A 24283-nucleotide genomic window follows, 5' to 3' on the forward strand; every position below is an offset into this window, starting at 1 on the left:
AATGTTTTTCATGGTGTGATGTCAGGAGTTTTAGAAAAGATGGCAGGGGGTGGGTGTGGGAAACTTCTCCGGCCTTCTTGTTTCGGTCTCGCTAGGGTTGAGTTTCATCTGGGGGAATGCTTGTAAGCAGCTCCGGCATTCTTCACGTTCCTGAGGTCTTCAGTAGAACTCAGTTGGGTGCAGCTGTAGAAGCCATCTTTACTCTCTTCTGAGCCCTGATCTCTGTGTGTGTTTTAATGAAACATGATATGCATACACTTCAGTTGTTTTTTTCCACACATATCACATTCGTCATGTGTACAACCAGGTCAGATTCTTCTCATTCCACTCCCGGTTAAGGTCTTCTTACATGATAAATAATAGATATATTAGAAATAGTTCTTGGGAATGTCTTTTGTGCTTTTACTTACTGATCTTGTTTTGTGCGTGTTTTCCCCAAAGGTCATATGCATTCTATGCCATGGACAACCAAAACCTGCAGTATCTGTGGGACTGGAGCCAACACAATCTGACCATTAAAAATGGGAAAATGTTCTTCCGCTTTAATCCTAAACTTTGCGTATCTGAGATCCGGAAAATGTGGGAGAAAACAGGTGTCAAAGGAAAAATGGAAGAGGTTGACATTCGCAGCAACGGAGAGCGAGCAAGTTGTGAGCCAACATGGATTATTTTGCCAGATTTGTATTCTTGCAGTATTAAATTGTATGATATACCACATATACTGTGCCACTGTACACCACAAAATAATACCAGGATAGGTCCTTATATTGGGTATAAAAACATACATCATGTCTAGTGTAGTCTGTGTAACAAACAAATTGAATGATTCATTTCATTCAATAAAATAAATGAATTAGAAATCATTAATGTTGTTTTTTAATGTACTGTGTGTCTGAGCTGTTCAGTATCCCCCACAACAGATTTCAGCCTAGATGAAATGTGCTTTGAAGAACACTGATAATAAATAAGTCAATGTGGCTGTATATTTCCACAGAACTCTGACTCAAGATGTGAGAAATTAAGTGCCTTTTCTAACACCACTTAAAATCCTAGAAGCTCATGAAAGATGGAAAGGGCATGACTAAAGCCTATTTCAGGTGAAGATCTCTTACGGGTGCTTTAACTAAAATCTCTCTTACGACCCCTCTTCTAGGTGAGAGCCATATTCTAAAGTTCACGTCCAACCAGACTCAGAGTACTCGGATAAAGCTCACTTGGGAGCGATATCGACCGCCAGACTACAGAGATCTCATCAGCTTCATAGTCTATTACAAGGAGGCGTAAGTATCAGACAGCCATAACAACTTATTATTAGAGATGCTGACATGTTATTGACACAGATGTTGTTACAGACATTCGATATTACATACAGCTGAAGAGATACTAATACAACATGCATTTTTTCACATAGAAAATAGTATACATTTTTACATTCAAAATATAAAATACATAAATATCGACATATATGTATCTGTTGCATTAATACAGACCATTCCAAAACATCACTGAATTTGATGGACAAGACGGATGTGGCTCTAACAGCTGGAACATGGTGGATGTTGACCTCCCTTTGGATAAATCAGTAGACCCGGGGGTGTTTCTTTCCCCACTGAAGCCCTGGACACAGTATGCTGTCTTTGTGAAAGCTGTCATCCTGGTTGTGGAGGACAAGCACATTCTGGGAGCCAAGAGTGAGGTGGTCTACATCCGCACCGATGCATCAGGTAGACTTCACATTTAAGTCAGCTATTATACTGATCAACAATTCGTAGTACAGTCTGAAAAGGACTCTCTGTTTATTTCTCAGCACCATCAATGCCTCTGGATGCCCGTGCATATGCCAACTCCTCTTCATCCCTGGTTGTGAAATGGTCACCTCCCATTTCTCCCAACGGAAACAAAACCTTCTATCTGCTCCGTTGGCAACAGCAGGCAGAGGATCGTGAACTCTACCAACATAACTATTGTTCTAAAGGTAGGTATGAATTTTCAACACACCCTCTTCCCCTTTCCCTTTTTTAAAGGAATAGTTTGCCAAAATAATAGGATATCAGATATCTTTAAAAATGACTCAATGAGAGTAAGTTATGGAAGTTTGTTTTTGAGAATAACAATTTCTTTAATTTAAAGAGATGGAATAAAGCACATTGCTTTTCATCAGCTTTGCATTAACTACCTACATACTACACAGCTTCTTATCAAATACATAAATAAACAGACATGGGCTCGGTTTCACAGTTTAAGGCTAGTCCCAGGCTGTGTGACCTGTCTTAACTAAATATAACTTGCCAAGAAATTTCTTCTAATATATCAGTGCCATTGTTTTGTATCAAGATGCACACCAGTATTAGATTTTTCTCAAGATGCACACCAGTATTGTATTGTTCTACAGCATTTTATTTTAAAGCGACATAAATAACTTAGTTATAGTCCTGGTTTAAGCTAAACCGTGTCTGTGAAACCGTGGAGATAAAATCCAGTCAGTTTTAAAAAACAAAAAAAACCCACATTTAGATCTTGACACGATTACCTTATGCATCTCACTGTGTCATGTTTCAGAACTAAAGATCCCCATCCGCATCTCAGCCACGGCTTTGTCAGATATGGAGGGAGACACAAAGCCAACCAAATCGGATGCGGTCAGCGCTGAGAAGGGCCCGTGCTGCCCGTGCCCCAAAACAAAGGAGGACTTGCAGGCAGAAGCTGAAGACCGTTCCTACCGCAAAGTCTTCGAGAACTTCCTTCACAACTCCATCTTCACGCCCCGGTATGACACATGCACTCACAGCACAGTCTGAATCAGCTCTTAGATCAGATCAAGACAAACTCTAGAATAATACAAGGGCTGGGTCGACCCTTGGTAGCGAGGAGCCGGGGTTGTACACCAGTGGTCTGAAACCCTTCATTGGTCTTCCTGTAGATTGATTATCAAAGTGAGGCTGAGCTCATAGTCTCAAGGCTGCATTATTTAATTCAATCTAAACCAGAGTTTTGGAGGCTCTGACCGGCAGCCTAATTATTCCAACATGGGGCTGATCAGAACATGTGGTTTTAGACAGAGTGGGTGCCAGCAGCCGAGCCTAGAGTGAAATCAGATGACAAGGGGAAAGGTACAGTTCTGAGAACCCCAGGTCGGTGTGGCTACGTTGTTGCTGGGGAGACGGTGGCAGTCGTGTATTAAGGCCTCAGCGGGCTGTAATTTTGGGATGCACGAACAGAGGCGGGTGGCAGAAGGATTGGATTAATGAGGTTGGAGAGCAGCCGCGAGCTGAGAGCTCGCTCCTTGTTAGGCTTTTATTTACTGAAACAGGGAGTGACATCTGCATTGTGTTATCTGTTTACCTTGCTTGTGGCATCGGATGTTTTCCCGTTGAAGCCCTTCTTGAGAATAACGGGATCTATTCACGTCAACTTAGACACACATGCGTTGAAGGGTTAAATCAGGACATGTGCCTTGAGTAATATAATGTAATGTAATATTATTTTTTGTTTGGTTGTGATTGTGTCACAACATAAAAATAACCAAAATAATTTTTCACAACATAAAAAATCACAAAAATAAAAATCTTTTCATCATTTACTTCATGCTTGTAACCAAACATTTCTTGGCCACGGTTCCCCGTCATCAGAACAGAAATGTATACAATTTGGAACAACTCGAGAAAATGCAGACAGAAATTTCATTTTTGGGTGAACTGTTCCTCTAAGATCAGCTCAGCAAGTTTGTTAAACTGCTGAAGGAAACATTTATAATGTCAAATCAACTAAACACATTACACGTAGAGGAAAGTGAAAGTTTGAAACATTTAAAATTGAATGTGTGCGTGAACACATTAACTTTGACAGCTCTAACTGTCTATATGCTGTTTATAGCTGTCGATTTTACGCATAACTTTTCAAACAATATGTGTATTGACTTTGCTTTTATGTGTTTCTAAAACTAAGAAGACTAATATCAAATGTGAATTAAGTGGCGTAATTTAACTTGTTTGATTTCCGGACGTTGAACAATTCACATGCAGGCTGCAGGATGTGTTTAGTGGTGTGGTTATATCTAGTCAGTTTCATCAACTTTGCATCGATCAGTTCTTGGAGAGGTTTTTAGAACCTCTTGTTATCACATGCCCTCCATCCACACTGAGCAAATCTCATCACCCCATCAAGACTTCAAGAAAAAGCCTCAGAATTCGTTCGAGTCTGAGAAAATCCGAAGATGCTGAATGCCTGAGGGAGGTGGAGCAAGGAATGAATATGTTTTTCCATCCAGCGGTCTCTTCCTCTCTCTGCCGATGTTTTGCTTGGAGTGTCCGGCTCCCAGGAAATGTACAGCAAACCTATTTGGAATGTTAATGAATTCTAATGCAAGATCCATTTTGAGAGGAGTGGAAGAGGTGTGGGTGCGTGGTGTGCTCTTTTTCAACTCCCACACAGCTGATCAGATTTTCTCAGGCCCACGTTATTCTCGAGTTTGCACTTGAGTTTCAGTTGCCTATGGGGCATAAAGTGTTGCCTACATATCAATAGGACACTTGTAAGTAAGCATTCAGGCCTTGGAAAAGTGGACACGATGTGCTTCTGTTGTCATTGCTATGTTGGTCTGGAACCAATGAGGTTGTACTGATGTCTTCTGCCGGTCCGATGAGGATAGTCTCTTGTCTGGCCAACCCCTCTCTGCTTCATCCTTACAAACACAAAACATTTGGCTGTAATGGGATGATGTGAAATCATTCTGCATAAATGACACAACAAGTGCAATTTTGGATAAGACTACACTGAATGATAAAAAGACTGTACAGTATAATGTGTAAGTTTGTGTGTTATTTGACGTAGCTGAAGATCAGATATAATTGTCCGACCTGTTTATACTTTCTTCAACTCTACATCTGGTTTTCTTTAAGATCTGCATAACCTTTACAGTGATCACAGTATTCACATGATGCTTCCAGTATCATTGTGATTCAAGCTTTTACAGTAAATGGCCTGAAGGCTTTTCTGAATCCATACTTTGTGAGTTTAAAATAGTGTTGAGTTCCTTCCAAAATCCCCATTCGTAAGTCATAGAGAGCTATTCATCTGAAGTGACATGGAATGTGGTTGTTATTGATTTGACTGTTTTCCTTAGAGCAATGTGTTTAAAGTTTCCATACACATGGGCACTCATATACACAGAAGTAGTCTCTCATATTACTGACATTTCAATGTTGCTAAAGTGAAAGTGGCAGGAAAAGGCTGGAAGAGCTTATAGAATTATGCACCAGAACCTTTAAACATTTATAATGATTCATAATTGTTGCTATTGAATGCAAGACTCGTATCCCGGGAAAGAAAGACATGTGCCTGGTGTTGCTACCTGAAAAAACACCCTCTGTTATCCCCTCAAAGCAAAATACTCCTTTATTGTACATATAAGAGGATATATTGTATATATGATCCAAATCTGTCCCAATTTAGGTCATCAGATTTTCTTTATTCTCAAATCAGATCACGTGTCAATTTAATGTACTTTTAGAGAACAGGGCGACGGCAATAGATATTAAGCCGCATTTCAATTATTGTGGCCGTTCCAGTCCAGTGTCTGTTGAATTTCAACCAATTTCAAATCAAACGTCAGGAGTGACATAATCATCTAACAGCAATGTGAAAGATTGACAGCATGACAAGACACATGAAAACTGTGATAAAAATCCAGGTTATCACGTTAAAAATCCTTTAAAACTTTTTCCTAAATACATGTACAAATATTACTGTTGTATTGCTTAGAAGTGAACATGAACTTGTTTTCTTTGCAGTATTTGAGATATGAAGAAATGCAGAGCACATTTTCTGTTATTTTGATCAGTTTCTCCAGTTTTCAAATAAATGCAAATAGAAACAATATTTTTGTTGGAAATTTGGGAGAAATATTGTTGGCAGTTAACAGTAGAAGACAAACATTATAAATAAATAGTAAAAAAATATATAGTACATTCTGACTCATAATGGTTTCAAATTTTTTTCCACGGCTGTCATAGACATTTATATATGAAGATTTTAGTTCCAAAAAGAGAGATCTCCATTTTTAAGGATTTTCAAAAATCATGTTTTTAATTATGTTATCATGGTTTTGTTGTGTTTAATTGTGTTAGTTATTATGGCTTAAATCAAAACCAACCAACTGAAGTTTGATTGATATTAATTGGAATGCACGGTAAAAAAACATAAGAAAAACATAGTTATCTCATTTTGGAACCAAACTCTTTATATATTTTCATGCATGTATTAACATGCACAAGAATTACAAATCTTGCCACTAAAGTCAAGGCACAAGAGCTGAAAACCATTGTCTGTGTACACTATTGTCCACCAGTCTTTGTGTTTGACACATTGTTGCTGTCTTCCTCTTTGTATTTGTTTTGGCACGCTGTGGTTTCCCCACATCAATCTCAAATTGTCCTGTCTTTCCCATCTGCGGTGGATCCTTTTGTTTGGTCTGACTATTGAATCTTTACAGAGATCTCGACGGGGCGCCCCCAAGGGGTGGCCACGGTCACCACTATATAAACCCATGGCCACCCCATGGCCACCCCAGTCTGATTTTGCAGTGGGTACTATTTATTTGAATACATAATGTAAATTCACAATAGTTTGTGAAGTGAAATAAAATGCAACACCCTGCAGCCACAAAAAAGTTTGATTGGCACCACCAGAGTAGCGGTTTCACTGCCCCTCCCCCTCCCCTATTGCGTCGGTCTTTGACTGCTCAGTCACTGCAAGTGCAAGAAGCAGGACTGACTGATTCGATCACAAGACTCAGGAGAGCATCTATTCTTCACTATTTGGAGAGACGACAAACATTAACGGGTATGTATGCCATACAGTAGTCTACTGTATTAGTTACATTCCAGCTGCTGTAAGAAGAGGCTACAAACGATCTGCCACTGGCTGCATCTTCACACGCGACAAATTGATTTTGGAAAATGTTTTACCAAAAAAGGTTACGGTTTGCAGCTTTAAATTCATATTGTGACATTAACCAGAAACAGACGTAAACAAGTATAACGCACATTACACTGAATTTTTTGTTTGTTTTTGGTGCCACCCCAAGATTTTGCTGTAGCCTCCTAGTGGCCACCCCTATTAAAATTTTCTGGGGGCGCCACTGGATTCCGAGCGAGCAAATCGTTACACGTCTCCTAAAACTGGCTCTAGGTAAGGCTGTGGCCCGGCCCGGCCCTGCTCGTATGTGGTCCGCTGGCGTGTGGTAAGCTCTTGTGGTTGCATGTGTATAGTGGCAGCAGGTTTGACCCTTAGTTTGCTTATCATCTCATGCGCTGTCTCCACCATCGGAGGCAGAGTCGGTCATATCATTGTTATGAATGTTCGATATTTGTTTCAAATATGCCTTTCCATTTCATTCTCTCATCTGCAGATGTTCAATGTGTCTTTGTTGCTTTCTTTGCAAGTACACATTTTGTAATACACAGTGCAGATGATTTGCGAATACACACATAGGAATGTCTACGTACAGTACGATGCTTAAAAAAATAACAAAGAGTCAGGGCCGAAGCGAAAGAGTTAACAGCTCGTGGATGTCAGCTCTCATTTCTTTTTAAAACTGCTAATTTCCACAAGGGAACAATCTCAACCCAGCTGGATACATCGCAGTCATAAGAATTTAAAAGATCCCATCGCTCAGGATGATAAATGATGGATAAGATTTAGCAGACAAGAAACAATCTCTGTAGGTTGTAGAGTATTTTAAGTAGCCTCCCTGTCTCTTTTCTGTGAAATGGTGTTTAAGAAAGTCGTGTGTCGAGCAGTCGTGCACAGTAATTGGCTTGTATGCTTTTAAAACCCCTGACTGTCCTCTTTCTCTTCTCTTTCACTGTCAATAGTTTTCCTTCCCCTTCTTTTTCCTCTTACCTCTCTTCCGTTTGTCCCTTATATCTCTTATTTTCATGTCCCTTAGACCTCCGGACCGAAAACGTCGAGACCTGTTCGGAGTGGCCAATGGTACACTGGTGCGGGGTGCGAGCAGAAACATCACAGGACTGGAAAGCAATATCACTGACCCAGAGCTGCAGGAGAGAGAGTACCCTTTCTCAGAGGACACGGTCCACACTGAGTTCATGGAGATATCGAACTTGCAGCCCTTCACCGTGTACCGCATCGACATCCACGCATGTAACTACGAGGTCCACCGTTGCAGCGCAGCCGCTTTTGTCTTCTCTAGAACCAAACCTGCAGGTTAGCCAAACCAGATTTGCGTTCAAACGTGTCGGCGAAACACCAGTTATTTCAGTTATTATTCCTGTAATTCTTCACTATGCCTAAAGCACGTTTTTTATTAGTATCATGTTGTCATGTTCGTGTTAGTATCCACTAAAATAAAATAGAAGTTGAAATCTTATTCGATTATTGTAAGAGAGCGCTGGCCTTGAGCAGTTCTGTATTTCACCAGACAAAGCTGATGATATTCCCGGCAGCGTGAGTCAAGAGAGAGATGAAAAGGCAGAGGGAACCGTGCTGCTCCGTTGGCCAGAACCGCATCATCCCAACGGACTGATCCTAATGTACGAAATCAAATACCGTCTAGGAAGCGAGGTCAGTGTTACAAATAACTCAAATTCCATTATGAAATGGTTAAAACAGCAGTCAAGGCCATCGGTTGTGTGTGTGTAACAGCCTGAGAAGCACGAGTGTGGATCACGCCAGCAGTATCGGGTACAGCAAGGAGCTCAGTTGAGCAATCTGGCCTCTGGAAATTATTCAGTAAGGGTTAGGGCCACTTCTCTGGCTGGAAACGGGTCATGGACTGAACCGGTGTTCTTTTATGTGTCACCCCCGAAAAGTAAGGAAAACAAGGAGAATTATTTCTGGATTTATGTTTGGGGAAGAATATTTGTCTGTTACTTAATTTTGGCATGTTGTGCTTCTGTCTCATAGGAAATTATGATAACGCCTTCTATCTGGCCATTATCATCCCTATTATAGTCCTGGTGTTGCTTTTTGCGGGGATCGCTGTTGTCGTCTTTGTGACCAAAAAGAGGTAATGTTGGGTTTTCTTATTCAAGCATTTACTATGTGGTCATCTAAAACTATCGTTTTCTAATTCATCTTTTCTTTTGACCTGCAGGAATAGTGACAGGTTAGGAAATGGTGTCCTATATGCTTCTGTAAATCCTGAATACTTCAGTCCTTTTGAAAGTGAGTATTGTGTTACCTGCTTAAAAACTTAGTATAGGTGTTACTTGAGTATTTGTATTATTATTGTCTTGTTTTTCAGGAAACATATCTGAACATCCGTAAAGCGTGATACAGTTACTTATTAAGCAAACTTTTCTATTAAAACTAGATTAAATATTAAGACTATGAAGACTTAAGATATCTTCAATTAAGTTTGTAATGATGCCCCATCGGCATTTATTTTTTAGTAAGAAATTGAATGAGGTTTATGGTTGAAACAAGAAAAGAAATTAAGTAGCCATTGGTGTAAGAACCCAAACTCAATTAAAGATATTATCTCATAAAAAAAATCATGTCTTAACATTTATTGCAATTCTGTGTTGAAAATTACTTTATTATAGGCCTAATGATGTTAATATATTTATACGAGTTAACGAAAAAAATACTCATTATGTTCTACCTTCATGATTTGCCGCTTCTGATAATCATTTTTACTTTGATAATTTGTTTTCTTAGGAATTATTTTCCTTATTAATTTCAGATATTAAGTCAAGAGTTTCGCCAAACCGTATGATGACTCATGGCTCATTTGCAACATTCGATTTTAACAAATGTGTTAATCCTGCTTCATCTCTGCAACCTCAGTGTATGTACCAGATGAATGGGAAGTTGCTCGGGATAAAATCACCATGTGTCGTGAGCTGGGCCAGGGCTCCTTTGGTATGGTGTATGAGGGCATCGCGAAGGGCGTCGTGAAAGATGAACCTGAGACCAAAGTGGCCATTAAGACCGTAAATGAATCAGCAAGTATGCGTGAACGCATCGAGTTCTTAAATGAAGCCTCCGTCATGAAGGAATTCAACTGTCACCACGTGGTAAGAAAGAAGGCAGAATCACAACTTCGTAGATTGGTTAAGCTGGTTAAAGGGTGAATCGGATCAGTCTGAAAATATCTTAACTCATTTAAAAGCCATTTGGAAACACTAAAACCACTTAGAAACACTAAGATAAATATTTCATGCATCAGCTTATTTGATATTCAAAATGTTCCATATGGTGCTTCTAGGTGGCTTGGATGGAATTAAAGGTCCATTCTGTAAAGAACCAAAAATATTATTCTGTCCTTTACCTTTGCCAAGTAAAATTTCAAATAGAAATCTGTCCAGAGAGATCTATGTTCTTTTTAGAGAGATGTTATTGATTCTTCTTTGTGTCCTGATTGGTTAAGGTGCGGCTGCTGGGCGTGGTTTCACAAGGCCAGCCCACTCTAGTTATAATGGAGCTGATGACCCGGGGCGACCTGAAGAGCTACTTGCGATCTCTCCGTTCCAAAGAGGTATTAAAGCATCACATCATTTTTCCTGCACACAACACCAGCTCAAAACTTGATGCTTCTAGTTTATTATCAGCATCAACTTCATTTTGGTGAGCTTAAGATAGACAAAAACAATAGCAAATGTGTTGAATGCAGCATTTGTGTGCTTATCTTGCCATGCAGCAGGGATCCAGTAGTCAAGCTCTTCCTCCTCTGAAGAAGATGATTCAGATGGCTGGGGAGATAGCAGACGGGATGGCATACCTCAATGCCAACAAGTTTGTCCATCGAGACCTGGCTGCCAGAAACTGCATGGTTGCTGAAGACTTCACGGTTAAAATTGGAGGTAATCTTTAGAGTTAGTTTGATGCGAAAATCACAGCCCTACTGGTCAGTAATTATAGAAAAGCAATAGTGTATGCCAATGATTTATACATCCCTTTGAAACAAGGATTGAACAGGGGGTAGCTAAGACCCTTAACTGACCAAGAACCACCTACTGTATTTAGACTAAAAGATCCACCTGACAGACATGTCACAGTATGTTTTGATATAGAATTATGTGAAAATCCATTAATGATACAGGACAGAAAATGTGTTAAGATTGTAAAACAATACTTATGTGGCCCTTACTCACATGTGGTGCATGAAGTCACTCAACGAGATCATCACTAGATTAGAAATGGCTCAGTTTTGTTTGCAATATACATTCGAAAATGTGTGAGTGAAGAATAAGGAGTGACTGACCATTCACAGCCCTGAAACACTTCTCATGTCATCTGTGTTTTCTTCCTTTGTTTAGACTTTGGCATGACACGAGACATCTACGAGACCGATTACTATCGTAAAGGCGGAAAAGGTCTGCTGCCAGTTCGCTGGATGTCCCCGGAGTCTTTGAAAGATGGCGTCTTCACCACAAATTCTGATGTCTGGTATGAGCTGTTTGTCCTTGCAGACTCTACACACAAACACACACACACACACTTGCATATGTGGTCTCCATAGACATAATGATTTTTTTAGTGTACAAACAGTATATTATATTCCCTAGCCCTAAACCTAACCATCCCAGAAAACGTATGGCATTTCTTTTATATCGCCATTTAGGGTGTTTTAGAAACAATTTGGTTTACGAGGAGACAGCAAAACCATGTTTTGTTTTGACTTTTAAAATGGTTTTCAAATAAGCATTTTGTTGTTTCGCATGAAGTAAAAAAGTATTTGAATAATCAGGGGAATATACATACTGTATACAATATATTATGGCAGTATTTCTCCATCAGTCTCATCAGAGACCAGTAGACCCAAACAATGCTGCCTCTCTTAACTTTGATATGCTTTCCTTCTCAACAGGTCCTCATTCCCCAAAAAACGTCTTTATTTTATTTTATTATTCGATTGACCATTTAAAGCCTGGTTTTAAAAGTCTAATGACTTTTTCCACTGATCCTCTGTGTCAAGGGAGAATCTGCATCACATCCAGACATTCTTACAGCTCCAGCCAGTCGAAACGTGTCCAAACACATTGCCTCTCTGTCTCAGATCTAAAGCCTTTGCACCACGGCTTTAGTCCCAGCAGCGGTGGCTCTGTATAACAGAGAAAGAGCACTGTTTCCCAATCTCCAGCGTCCCACAGCTCTGTCACTCCGTGTTCTTCCAGCCTCCTCCAGATGTTTGGTAATGATGGGGTCGGCGTGCCAGCGCGGTCCGCCTCTCCGTCCCTCTTTTCGTATCTGCTGCTTTTAAAGTCCCTTAGATGAAAAGAGCCTCCCGTCTCGTACTCTCATAAACCTTGCCGTTAGGTGTCTTTATTTGTTTCCTTACCCAAAAAACAGGCTGCTCCTAATGCGGTTTTGTCTTTCAACACGCAGATGTTGCAGCCAATTAGATGCAAGTCACTGTTGTAATAGTCCTGTTTTTAAAGGGTGTTGAGTTTTGCGTTAGATCCCCGGCCAATGTAGAAAATTTGTCCTCGGAGAGCTAATGAATAATGACTGGCAACAGTGTGCTCTTTGTGTGGTTTTTATTTGGGGTTTGTTGAGTTTCTGCTACGCTGCTGCGTTTCTCACCGGCCGCCGGATAATATATGGACTCATTTTCATTAATGAGGAACACAGGGCTTACAAAAACACCACAGTAAAGGAAAAAGTTCAGGTCAGCGCATTATGTTGGGGTTTTGCGTATTGTTTTGGCTTTTAAAATGGTTTTCAAATAAGCATTTTGTTGTTTCGGATAAAGTAAAAAAGCATTTGAATAATCAGGGGAATATACATACTGTATACAATATATTACTGTTAGTTAATAATCTTGGTAAATATAATTTCTACAAAAAGAGTTTATTTTAAGTATACACACACCTCAATAATGAACAACTTTATATTTATATATTGACATTAACCTAAATCTTTACTGTAAATAAGTTGATCATTGCTAGAGTTAGTGATTTCTGAGAAAAGCTGTTTAAAATTGAAATCAACACCTAAACAAATATTTTTGTGAATATTTGCTACAAGACTGTTCTGTCTTGGAAATAAATATTGTGTTTACACCTAATCTTAGCTTTGTCAATAGTAGAAAAAAACAAACACACCAACACCACAACACTCTTGTAGCCAATCAGCAATGAGGTCGTATATGAGCATTAGTTCTGGAGGGCAGAGTAATGAAGGCAGGAGTGTTTCTTTTGGGTAGGGATGTGTTTATTTAGGTATTGATTTCAAATATCAACAGCTTTTCTCCAAAATCAAGCAGTGTTCCCGCCATTGACAGAATTGGCCGTCAATAACATTGAGGTTTCCCACCATTACCATGTGTTCCCAGCTTTCCTTGTTTTTGTTGTCATACTGTAGGCATTTGATATATTGGATGTTCTTATAGAAGAAAGTATTCTAGAGGCCATTGATGTTTTTAATAAATAAATAACAATTCTAAAACGCTGTTCGGAAAGAGTTAATGATACCTAATGCATTAACTGCAGTTCATAAATTAATTCTTGCTGTAGAGTATTGCTTTAAATGATCTGCTTTTAAAGCGACCTTTTCACAAAAAATTCTGTCATCATTTACTTACCCTCCAGTTGTTCCAAATCTGTATGAAGTTCTTTATTCTAATGAACACAAAGAAAGATATTTGGTAGAATAAAGTTTTTGGCCACCATTGACTACCATAGTAGGAAAATGTACAATGGTAGTCAAAAGACCTGTTTGCTTTCCTACATTCTTCAAAATATCTTCTTATGTGTTCAGCGGAAAAAAGACATTTTTCCTATCAGTGACAGCCAAGAACTGTTTGGTTACATCAGAACACAGAAATGTATACAGATTTGGAACAACTTGAGGGTGAGTTAATGATGACAGAATATTTGGGTGTACCGTCCCTTTAAGACACAGCTAATGCATCCCCTCTCGAGCATTGCGTTTTAAGATGCTGTGTCAAGATAAAAAACTAGTGCAATTAAAAAAAAGCATTCCTGTTACAGGCTGTCACGCCCTGTCTAGCTGTTATTCAACACAAAATGACTCTTATGTGAATGACCCAGAACCCTGGTGAACCAAGAACCACCTAGATAGTACAGCACAGCGAACAATAAGACAACTAGTCATGCAGACAACCTACTGACCGGTTGATTTCGGCCCTGCAGAACCACGATTGCTTCAATGTTTCCTCCCTTCTCTTTTCTCTTGACCTTAAATGGCCTCATTCCTTTCCTCTCTGTCCTCATACGACTGGATTGAGTTACTGCGTGTGCATGGTTGCTGGTGAAATTGGAGAAATGGGTTTTGTGACATTTAGCAAGATTTGCATTTGGATGCAATGACTGCCTTTGTGAGTTATTCTTTTAACCAGTTCCTCTTTGTTCAGGTCATTCGGAGTGGTTTTATGGGAGATCGCCACTTTGGCTGAGCAGCCCTACCAGGGCATGTCCAATGAGCAGGTCCTGCGCTTCGTCATGGAAGGAGGACTTCTCGACAAACCGGACAATTGCCCCGATATGCTGTGAGTATCTTGACCTTCTCGACTATGTCGTCTTAACGTAAAAAATAGGCCACACCAACTACTTTCTGAACATTCGCATCTGAAGCCAGACATTTGGCACTCTCTGTAAAAATGTTAACTCTTTGTCCTCTCACTGACTCTTCTATATAAGGATGCAGTATCACGCTAAAATGTCAATAGTATGTCACCAGATGCTTCTGCTCACATCAGGCCAAGCGAGAAAGCCTGACTGGTGACATTTGCGTCACGGGTTAAAAGTAGACAGGTGACATCATGTTGTCAGGGAGGTTCCTCCTTGGGGGTAAAGTGAACTCCATAGAAGGCCGATTCGGTAAGCGCGACCCGTGCTGCTCTACTTTTATGAAGAGAGTCTCGCACCACAATATCTTCTCATCTTCATCTGAGTGCATCCGTCTGCGTCATCTGTCCGATGTTCCGTGACGTTTTCCTTTTCTGGGCTGATGTCAGTTAAGATCCGTCCCTCTGAGATCTGTCTCTCTTTCTTGTCTCGACTGTTATGGAAACACAAACCCCCCGTTTCCATGGCAGCTACCACGGGGTGTCCTGATTGCATGAGAGTTGCAAAGGGAGAAACATATGCTTCACTGCGCTACATAGCTGATAAAGACTTTCAAACGTTGTCATCTGTATCTCATCATGATATTGGGCTGAACGTCATGATGTTAGGCTGTCTGTCACATTCATATGATGATATGACAATTCAAGCAATACTTGGCCTAAGCGCAAGGCCAAGGATCCATAAATAGGGGGGTGATGGTTTCAAACAAAGAGAGGTTTCATAACATTTCACGTTGAGATCACTTCCAAGAGTTTCTGTCCTAAAACGTATCAATCATGATTCTTCTGTTGCTTGTGTTGAGTCTGTAGTCTTGTCACGGATGCATTGGTTGCTTTGTGTAAAAAATGACTAAATTATATTTAATGATTAAATTGTATTTAATTACTAAATTATATTTAATTGTATTTTGACTATGTTTTCGGTTTCCCACATCTCCACCTTGATAGCTAATAGCTCTGTTCTAAAACCTACAGCATTTAAAAGCCTCATATCAGTGCTGTCCTTCTGAAAACTCATATCTCCATCATTTCTGTCAAGTCAGCTTTATTTATATAGCGCTTTTTACAATTTTCATTGTTACAAAGTAGCTGTACAAGAAAACATTGACTATAAGTAAAACATAAAAGGTTATGGAAGTCAAAACACAGGTCAAATATCAGACACACAATTAAATCCTATATGCAGTGTTAATTAAATAAGACTATCAAATTCTAGCAGCCCCCTCAGCCAGGCAAACAGTGCAAAACAGTATGCAAACGGTGGCGAGGAACCCAAAACTCCATTGGAGGAGAAAAAAAACCTCTGGGAAACCAGGCCTGACCAGGGGATTCCAGTTCCCCTGTGGCAAAAACTGCTGCCTCTGCACAGGCTCGACAGTGCTTGCACAACAAGGCAAAATAAAAAAAGTTAATTTAAAATTATCATTAATAATCTAATAGCGACTGAAGTTTTGTAGAGTCGCCACGTCCTTCGTCCAGCATTTGTTAGGTCTGGGAATGGATTGCGCCCTGCCCGCTCCGGTAACCTTGGACTGCATCCTGCCCGCTCTAGTAACCTTTGGAACAATGAGACAAGACTGGGTGAGAGTAGAGTACTGTTCTGCACTCTTTGATGCAACAAATGCATCAGTTGTTATTGGAAGTGTTCCTGGTTCCGGTTCATCTAACTAGTGCAGCCTAGATCTTTGAAATATATATATTATGATAGTGTAGTGTATGCAAGATTAAAAAGATGCGTCTTTAGTCTGGATTTAAACTGATAGAGTGTGTCTGCCTCCCGGACAGTGCAGGGAAGACTGTTCCAAAGTTTAGGCGCTAGATAGGAAAAGGATCTGCCGCCTGCACTTGATTTTGAAATTCTAGGTATTACCAACTGACCTGACACCTGAGAGCGTAGTGCACGTGATGGACTATAATACGTTAGAAGTTCTCTCAAGTATTGAGGAGCTAAACCATGCAAGGCTTTATAGGTAATAAGCAAGATTTTAAAGTTTATGCAATGCTTTATAGGTAACCAATGCAAGGTTGACAGAACCGGGCTAATATGCTCATACTTTTTTGTACGCGTAAGAACTCGAGCTACCGCATTTTGGACCAGTTGGAGTTTTTGTAATAGGCCTGCAGGGCAACCACCTAATAGTGCATTACAGTAATCTAGTCTTGATGTCATAAAGGCATGTATAAGCTTCTCTGCATCTGATGGTGACAGCATATGACGTAGTTTAGATATATTTTTTAGATGGAAAAACACAATTTTACAGGTGTTGGCGACCTGGTTCTCAAATGAAAGAGTACTATCGAATATAAAGCCAAGATTCTTAGCTGAAGATGAGGGTTTTATGGAAGATCCATAAATAGTTAAGCAGTATTCTTGGTTGTTACGTAGGGCGGTTTTCGGTCCGATAAGTAACACTTCAGTTTTGTCCGAGTTAAGTAATAAAAAATTTGCTACTCATCCACTTTTTTATATCGACTATGCATTCCACTATTCGATGGAATTGCTGTGTTTCATGAGGCTTCGAGGAAATATAGAGTTGCGTATCATCAGCATAACAGTGAAAGCTTACTCCGTGTCGCTTTATTATATCTCCTAGAGGTAGCATGTATAATGCGAAGAGCATAGGCCCTAAGACTGAGCCCTGTGGTACACCGTACTGGACTTGCGATTTGCGTGATACCTGATTGTTTATTGCTACATATTGAAAACGGTTGCATAAATAAGATCTAAGCCATTTCAAAGCTATTTCCTTAATACCGACATCATTTTCGGGTCTATGTAGGAGCATGCTGTGGTCAATGGTGTCGAATGCAGCACTAAGATCTAGCAGCACCAATAAGGAGATACAACCTCGGTCGGACGCCATAAGCAGATCATTTGTAACTCTGATCAGAGCAGTCTCTGTACTGTGATGTGCTCTAAATCCAGACTGGAAATCTTCATTAATCTCATTCCTTTGGAGGAAGGAGCATATTTGAGTTGAGACTACTTTTTCCAGAACTTTAGATAAGAAAGGTAGATTTGAAATAGGTCTGTAGTTAACTAGTTCTCCAGGGTCCAGATGGGGTTTTTTGACAGGGGCCTTATAACAGCCACCTTATATGCTTTAGGCATATGTCCTAATGTCAGAGATGAGTTAATAATGAGTTAATAATTAGCCACTGTATCAAATAAAAACCTAGGGTTATGCTGGTTTTCTTCTATTAGTGATGAAAGGTAGGCAGATCTAGACGTTTTAAGGGCTTTCCTGTATTTTTAATACTATCCTTCCAGGCAGTACGAAATACCTCTAATTTAGTTTTCGGTCTGTCATTTTTAATCTTCTTTAAGCGCAGAGGAGCAACTATGTCTAGCGTTTCCGAGAGGGTGGCATTAATATTTTCAATGGTAAAGTCAAGATCTTCAACGTTATTACTCATGCTAGAGATTTGAGACAATTCAGGCAAATTATCAAGAAACGCACCTTTTGTAGTCGAAGTTATTGTTCTACAATATTTGTAACTTGGAGTTTGATTTGCCACCATTGGGTAGTGAAGCAAGCATGATACCAGTTAATGATCCGAAATGTCTTCGCTCTGCTGAAGGATTTTTACGTCGCCCACGTTTATACCGTAAGACAATATTAAATCTAAAGTATGACTACGAAGGTATGATTACGAAGGTGAGTAGGTCCTGACACATGTTGACTAACGCCCATGGAGTTAAGAGTGTCTTTAAAAGCCATTTATGTCACCCTTTATGTTTGTTACTGGGTTTAGGACATATCTAACCAATTAATAGTATTAAAAAGTGCACTTTTCAGGTTGCTCTCGTTTTTTACGCGCAGTTTAAGATGCGAAATGTGAATTGCCCCTTATGCTACCTTACCACCTCATTCTGAACAAATATCAAGGCAAAACCTTGTATTCCTCACAGGAAATGCCCTGATGTTAATGGGAAACACAATATGCTAATATTTGCACTGCCTGTCAAAACCTAACTAAAGTTGTTTGTTATTCACTGTTTTCAACATAAAATCTTGGTTTAAAAAACATTTGGGTTATTTGTAACCTTGATATCTTTAATATTGATTGAGTAATACCATCATTATCATTATCATTGAAATGAATGATAGAATTTAAACTTTGAGCCTTTTAGCCTGAATACCACAGACAGGGTCACATATTTCAATACCAAATAAATTGTGTGTGCTATGTATTTTTATGGTCATTAAAGTATTACATTGTTAGCTTAGCAACAATGCCTGAGCTGTTTGAGCATGACCGCCGGCAAGGGCTTATAGTGGGTAGGGTTTAGTTTTTTTTAGCTTGCTTGTGTGTTTTACCAAGATGGAGTGAGCTAGCACCACACAATCCATTATGATTTTTAGTTTTTGCTTGGTTTTGTGACTTCATATTTAACAGAAGAGCAATGCTAGACTTTGTGTGTATGACAACAGAATGTTCCCGTGCCACAGCGCTTCAGTGCCCTAGTGAACACTGCCACCTGTTGATGGGTGAAAACTTTCAAAACATTCAAAACCGTATAGGCATTATATTTACATTTACATTTATTCATTTGGCGGACGCTTTTATCCAAAGCGACTTACAAGTAGTTTTTTACAGTGACACATTACTGCAGAGCAATCAGGGGTAAGGTGCCTTGCTCAAGAACACTTCAGTCATGACCTGCTGGAACTGAGATTTGAACCTGCAACCTTCTGATCACAAGCTCAACACTCTAACCCCCAGGCCACTAATTTCATTCTGTGTCTGTGCTTCTGCTCTTCAGGTTCGAACTGATGCGAATGTGCTGGCAGTACAACCCAAAGATGCGTCCGTCTTTTCTGGAGATCATCAACAGCATAAAAGAGGAGCTGGAGCCGCCTTTCCGGGAGGTTAGCTTCTTCTACAGCGAGGAGAACAAGCCGCCGGACACCGAGGAACTGGACATGGAGTTGGAGAACATGGAGAAAGTACTATTGGATCCTGCTTCCACGCTGGCCCCCTCCTCTCAGGGGAGCACGGGGGCTCAGACCCAAAGTCCACAACCGGTGCCTGGTACACCAATGGGGTCTTCCCCGACCCCCTCCACCTCACCCCCCTCTTCTTCAGCCTCTCCCGGCCTGGCCTTAGAGAAGCACTCAGGAAAGGTAGCAGCAAACGGGCCGGTGGTCCTATTGGGACCTGCGTTTGATGAGACTCAACAACCCTATGCACACATGAACGGGGGACGAAAGAATGAGCGAGCGCTCCCACTGCCTCAGTCATCAGCCTGCTGATCCTTACCTTCCTTCGGCTTCCATCTCCCTCTGCTCCTCATACAGGGTACCCACACGTCGCCCCTTTGTCTTTGTGTTTCCTTTCGTTTATGAGGAGTCAAAACCCAGAGCCGTGTCCTTCATGGAAGTCAGATCATTTTTTTAATAAATGATTTCAAATGACGGAGGATGTGATGCAACAAGCCTACAAATGCTCTTGCAATATTTAAGATTTGAGAACAAATCATCCACACTGGAGAGCCCTGGCTTTCACTTGTGTGAAAAGAACCTGTTTTAATATCTTCGAAAGGAAGAAAACCTGCCAGTTAATTGTGAAACAAGAGACAAGCATATTAGCCAGCAAGCCTAAAACACTGAGGATGTTTGTGTGTTTTTATACAGAAAAGATACACATTCCCCTTCTCAGCGCAGTACATTTCTTAAGCTCACGCTTGCGTGTTTGTCCTCGCATTTCTCCATCAAATTGGAGCAAAGACCGTCTGAGCTGAGATTGTTTGTTTTTGTAGGCAAGAACCGTCTGGTTGGTCACAGTGCCCTCCTGCTTAGGGTGTTTGATAGGAAGTCCGGTGGGCTTTTGTGAAACTGCCAAATTTTTTGCCAAATCTTAAAAAAAACAAGATATTTATGATCGCATAAACCAGTTCCCCATCCACAGCCTTTTCATGGGACTAAACTCTCACGCTGTTTTTGATGGGGGATTTTTGTGCCTCATCTCTTACAATCAGCTTGAGTTTGTTCATTCTTTTCCCTTTTTTATACGGCTCTGATTGCATGGCCGTTTCTGCTGCACACACCATCTCCGAGCTGAGCCTCGTCTCCAGTCGCGAAAGGTGAAGAGAGGCGGATCCGAGATATAAGGGATTGATTTATGAAGCTGACCGGATAAAGGCGAAGTGAGGCATTGTACGCAGCAGGTATTTTTTTAGACTAGTCATTAGTCTCTGTACAATTCAGATGATTCTGAGAAGGGTCTTACAGTTGTATGTTCGACCGCGAGATCATTTACACATGAATCAATGGTTTGAGTCACTTTTGATAACTTTTTTACAGTTATGATGTTCACCTCTTTGTCTGTACAGAAAGAAGCTGCTATTTTGTTTTTTCTTTCGTGGGTGTTCGACATATATATATATATATATATATATATGTGTGTGTATATATATATATATATATACATATACATATACATATACATATACATATATATATATATATATATATATATATATCCTTCAGGTTTAATATTTTATGATATCTCCACAACAGTCCATTTTCTTATGCTTTGTACTCTTCTTGCAAAAAACGAAAAAACGAAAAAAAGAGAAATAGCCTGTCAAAGTTTTATTTACTTCTCCTCGGAAGTTTGTCTGCATTGTCACATGTTCGTTGCCTTTTGTACATTTATCCATTATGATTATTATTAGTTACGGCAAACTCTTCAGTTCTGCATGTGAACGCACCCGTGGAATAGTTGTCTAACATTGCACCTGTTCACAAGGTGCGGCTCAATCTCAGGTTGATGTTAAGTTTTGTTCTCTGAACGTTCTCTTCAGAGCTTTTTCCACCCAGGCACAAAGCTACATGTCCCTCTGTAAACTAAACAGTATATATGTGCTTAGGCTTTATTTACTATTCATTTATTGCTACTTTTGCAGCAAAATTGCAATGAACAGGGCTTATTGGGTTGTCTTAAATTGTCTTCAGTACACCAACAAACACTTCTGGACACATCAATCTATAAACATGCAATGAGCACTAACCTTCCTGATGACATCTGTTACCAAATAAAGTTCCGAAAACTTCAAGATAAGCTAAAGAAAAAATTAGGTTTCCTTGGCTAGCTGACTTTAAAATGTGTTGTTGTGAAGGATTTCTCCATGTCCGTTTGGGATCATTTCCCGGGGTGTCTTTTTCTGTCTTTGAAGGTTATTTTCCCCTCCGATGGGGTATTTATTTTCCTGTTTTTGTGTTACCAGTTAAAGTCACTGTACAGATGCCCTGATTATTTAGTATAAAGTTTGAATTTTAGATGCATTTTCCATGATGTCATGACTGGGGGACTTTCTTTTTCATTTCCTCCGGCATCTATCTACCTCATTCTCTTTTATTTTAAACATACAAGTGTATGAAATGCTTTGATACATCTCGCTTCTTTTCTCGGCACCTCATCATCCTCTGTCGTGTCTCTTTAAGCACCACAGAGCACACGCTCCCAAGAATCGAGAGAGAAGGTCGTGGTGTAAGTTAACATGTCTATAGAATCGCCAACTATCCATAAAAGTTTCAAAGAGCATATCTTAAGTATTATAAAATAATAATAATTCTGTCACTTTCTGTCACTAGCAAAAATGATCCTGATGTGCAGCTTGATATGAGAGTTTGGCCCCAATTGTATTTGATCTCTGTGAATGTTGTACTCTTTAAATTTGAAGATAGGGATGCAGAACAAAACAAGTTGATACGATTCATGACCTTTATTTTAGAGCTGTAATGTTGTAGCGGATTGGTTGTAGATAACAAGCAAACAAATATTATTTAGCGTTATATTTTATTTCTTTGAGTGCCGTGGTCTCAACATGCGAAACTGCAAAACTGGACAAAGATATCATTCTCATTGTAGTTAGATTGGCTGATTTTGTTTGCTTTGGTTTACAAGAAAACACATGAAATACTAAATTAAATGCAGATATTTGGCCAGACGTCTAGTCATGCACTTCCACACTCTTTTACTGTAGAAACTGATTTTAAGCTTAAGCTAAGATCATGGCACTGATAGCTCCGGTTTCTCCATATATCCTTTTCAGACACCATGCTTTTGCTCAATGTGGGTCTCCATTTTCCAAGACTGTCAAGTGAAGGCTTAGCGCAAAATTGGGGATGACTTGTACACTGATTTAATACAGCTGGTAAACACCACTATATTGCCACATTCTTTCTTATCCAATCATCATTGCCTTTTTCTGCAGTCTGCTGTAATACCATGCGACTGGCCAAAGCTTCTAGAGATCTAAATCTATATTGTCGATTTTATCAAACTTTCTCCTAACAAACCATTGGATATTTTCCCTGTACGTAAACCCTACCTGGAAAACATTCCAAGTGATTTGTTAACATCCATGCCACATGTCTAAAGAGAACCATATATGATGGGCCAATTGTCGTCACTACATTCATCGACATTCTGTGGAGAGAGAAAGGGCTGTCCTTTTGTCTCTCTTTTCTACTGCTGCTGACAACATGCTGCTTTATGAAGACTACATATAGTCTCGCCAATAGCATTGGGTATGTGGTGGATCTAAGCTAAACGCTTTTTCTCTCCAAATTGATGGGTCAGACAATAAAAAAGCAAAGTGGATAAGAATTCAGACTCAGAGTTGTATGGCAAATGCTGATCGGAAGCCCACAAACTTACAACCCCTGGCCGTTCTGTTTCATAGCACTTAAGAAATTTTGGATTTTTTTGTTGGAAGAACTCCAGGGGTTGTAAATGAGGGCACTTACAAGAAAGACCTGCTTGGGATGCTGTGGGGCTAGAAGTAATACGATTCTGTGTGGTACAAAACAATCTACAATAACCATTCTATAAAAGCCCTTGTGCTTGTATTGTTGCGTATGTATATGGGTGGGACTGTATCACATATAGATGTAGTGATTAAGATTTTGATGTGTTAATAATGGGAAAATAATAGATATCACTATTTATTTCTGTTTCTTTTTTCTTTCTGTACTTAATATGGACAAAAGCGTTGGCCTGTTGCAAAGTGAATGTCGGTTTTAATTGAATGCTGCCAAGGTTTCTTAGTTACAAGTAGGTTTAAAATATACAACAGAAATACACAGACACATAGGACACTATATGTCCAGTAGATTACGGGTAGTCATGACACAGAGAAAGAACAGGACTAGAATTTTTAGAACGACAATTTTACAGTAGAAATAGCTTATATTGCAATGCCGGTTTCGGCAAACCTAATGGCAGAATGACTGAAAGAGCTTCTTCTATACTATCATAAGAACTATTATTATATTTCTTCATAAACCTACAAAACCTCAGGTTTAGAAAAGATGCATGGATGCATTCTAATCGCAATAATGAGCTTGAGGTTTCACCGACATCATTTCCCAGGCACTGTTGTTTTTGCTTGGCATTCTGACAAATTTCAAAAGGGGCCTTGATCTACTGTACTGAAAAGAGTTTAATAACACCTTTTTATTTTCCTTTCACAAAAAAAGGAAAAACTAAATCTCTGTGTCATTGCGTTGGAAGAAACTGGTGGTGAAACGGCTTGGCTGGTACTCTTGTCTTCTTTTAAGTTGTGTATCTTAAGGCCTCCGGTTTTTATTTCAGTTTTCTCCTCACCTCCAGATGGTAGACTTTTTACATGCCATTGGCTCAATGTATATCTGAAAAAGTTTTCATGTATTTTCTTTTTTCCTAAATTTTGAATTAAAAAAATGAATGAGTCTGAAA

At 39.7% G+C, this 24283-nt stretch overlaps 1 protein-coding gene across 1 annotated transcript in view; it reads left to right on the forward strand.

Annotated features, from left to right (window-relative positions):
• The window catches only part of igf1ra (insulin-like growth factor 1a receptor), a 76374-nt gene extending 52100 nt beyond the window's left edge, over window positions 1-24274 (forward strand). Inside the window, exons 6-21 of the mRNA XM_079465230.1 lie at window positions 442-650; window positions 1154-1280; window positions 1489-1724; window positions 1808-1975; window positions 2560-2767; window positions 7949-8226; window positions 8441-8583; window positions 8665-8830; window positions 8926-9028; window positions 9116-9186; window positions 9811-10040; window positions 10394-10501; window positions 10664-10826; window positions 11283-11412; window positions 14342-14476; window positions 19323-24274. Of these exons, the coding sequence (XP_079321356.1) occupies window positions 442-650; window positions 1154-1280; window positions 1489-1724; window positions 1808-1975; window positions 2560-2767; window positions 7949-8226; window positions 8441-8583; window positions 8665-8830; window positions 8926-9028; window positions 9116-9186; window positions 9811-10040; window positions 10394-10501; window positions 10664-10826; window positions 11283-11412; window positions 14342-14476; window positions 19323-19812 (2965 nt within the window). The 3' untranslated portion in view covers window positions 19813-24274. The remainder of the gene's footprint in view (window positions 1-441; window positions 651-1153; window positions 1281-1488; window positions 1725-1807; window positions 1976-2559; window positions 2768-7948; window positions 8227-8440; window positions 8584-8664; window positions 8831-8925; window positions 9029-9115; window positions 9187-9810; window positions 10041-10393; window positions 10502-10663; window positions 10827-11282; window positions 11413-14341; window positions 14477-19322) is intronic.
• The last annotated feature ends 9 nt before the right edge of the window (window positions 24275-24283 follow it).

The sequence above is a fragment of the Barbatula barbatula genome (assembly GCF_947034865.1).
Source record: "Barbatula barbatula genome assembly, chromosome: 10".
NCBI lineage: Eukaryota > Metazoa > Chordata > Actinopteri > Cypriniformes > Nemacheilidae > Barbatula > Barbatula barbatula.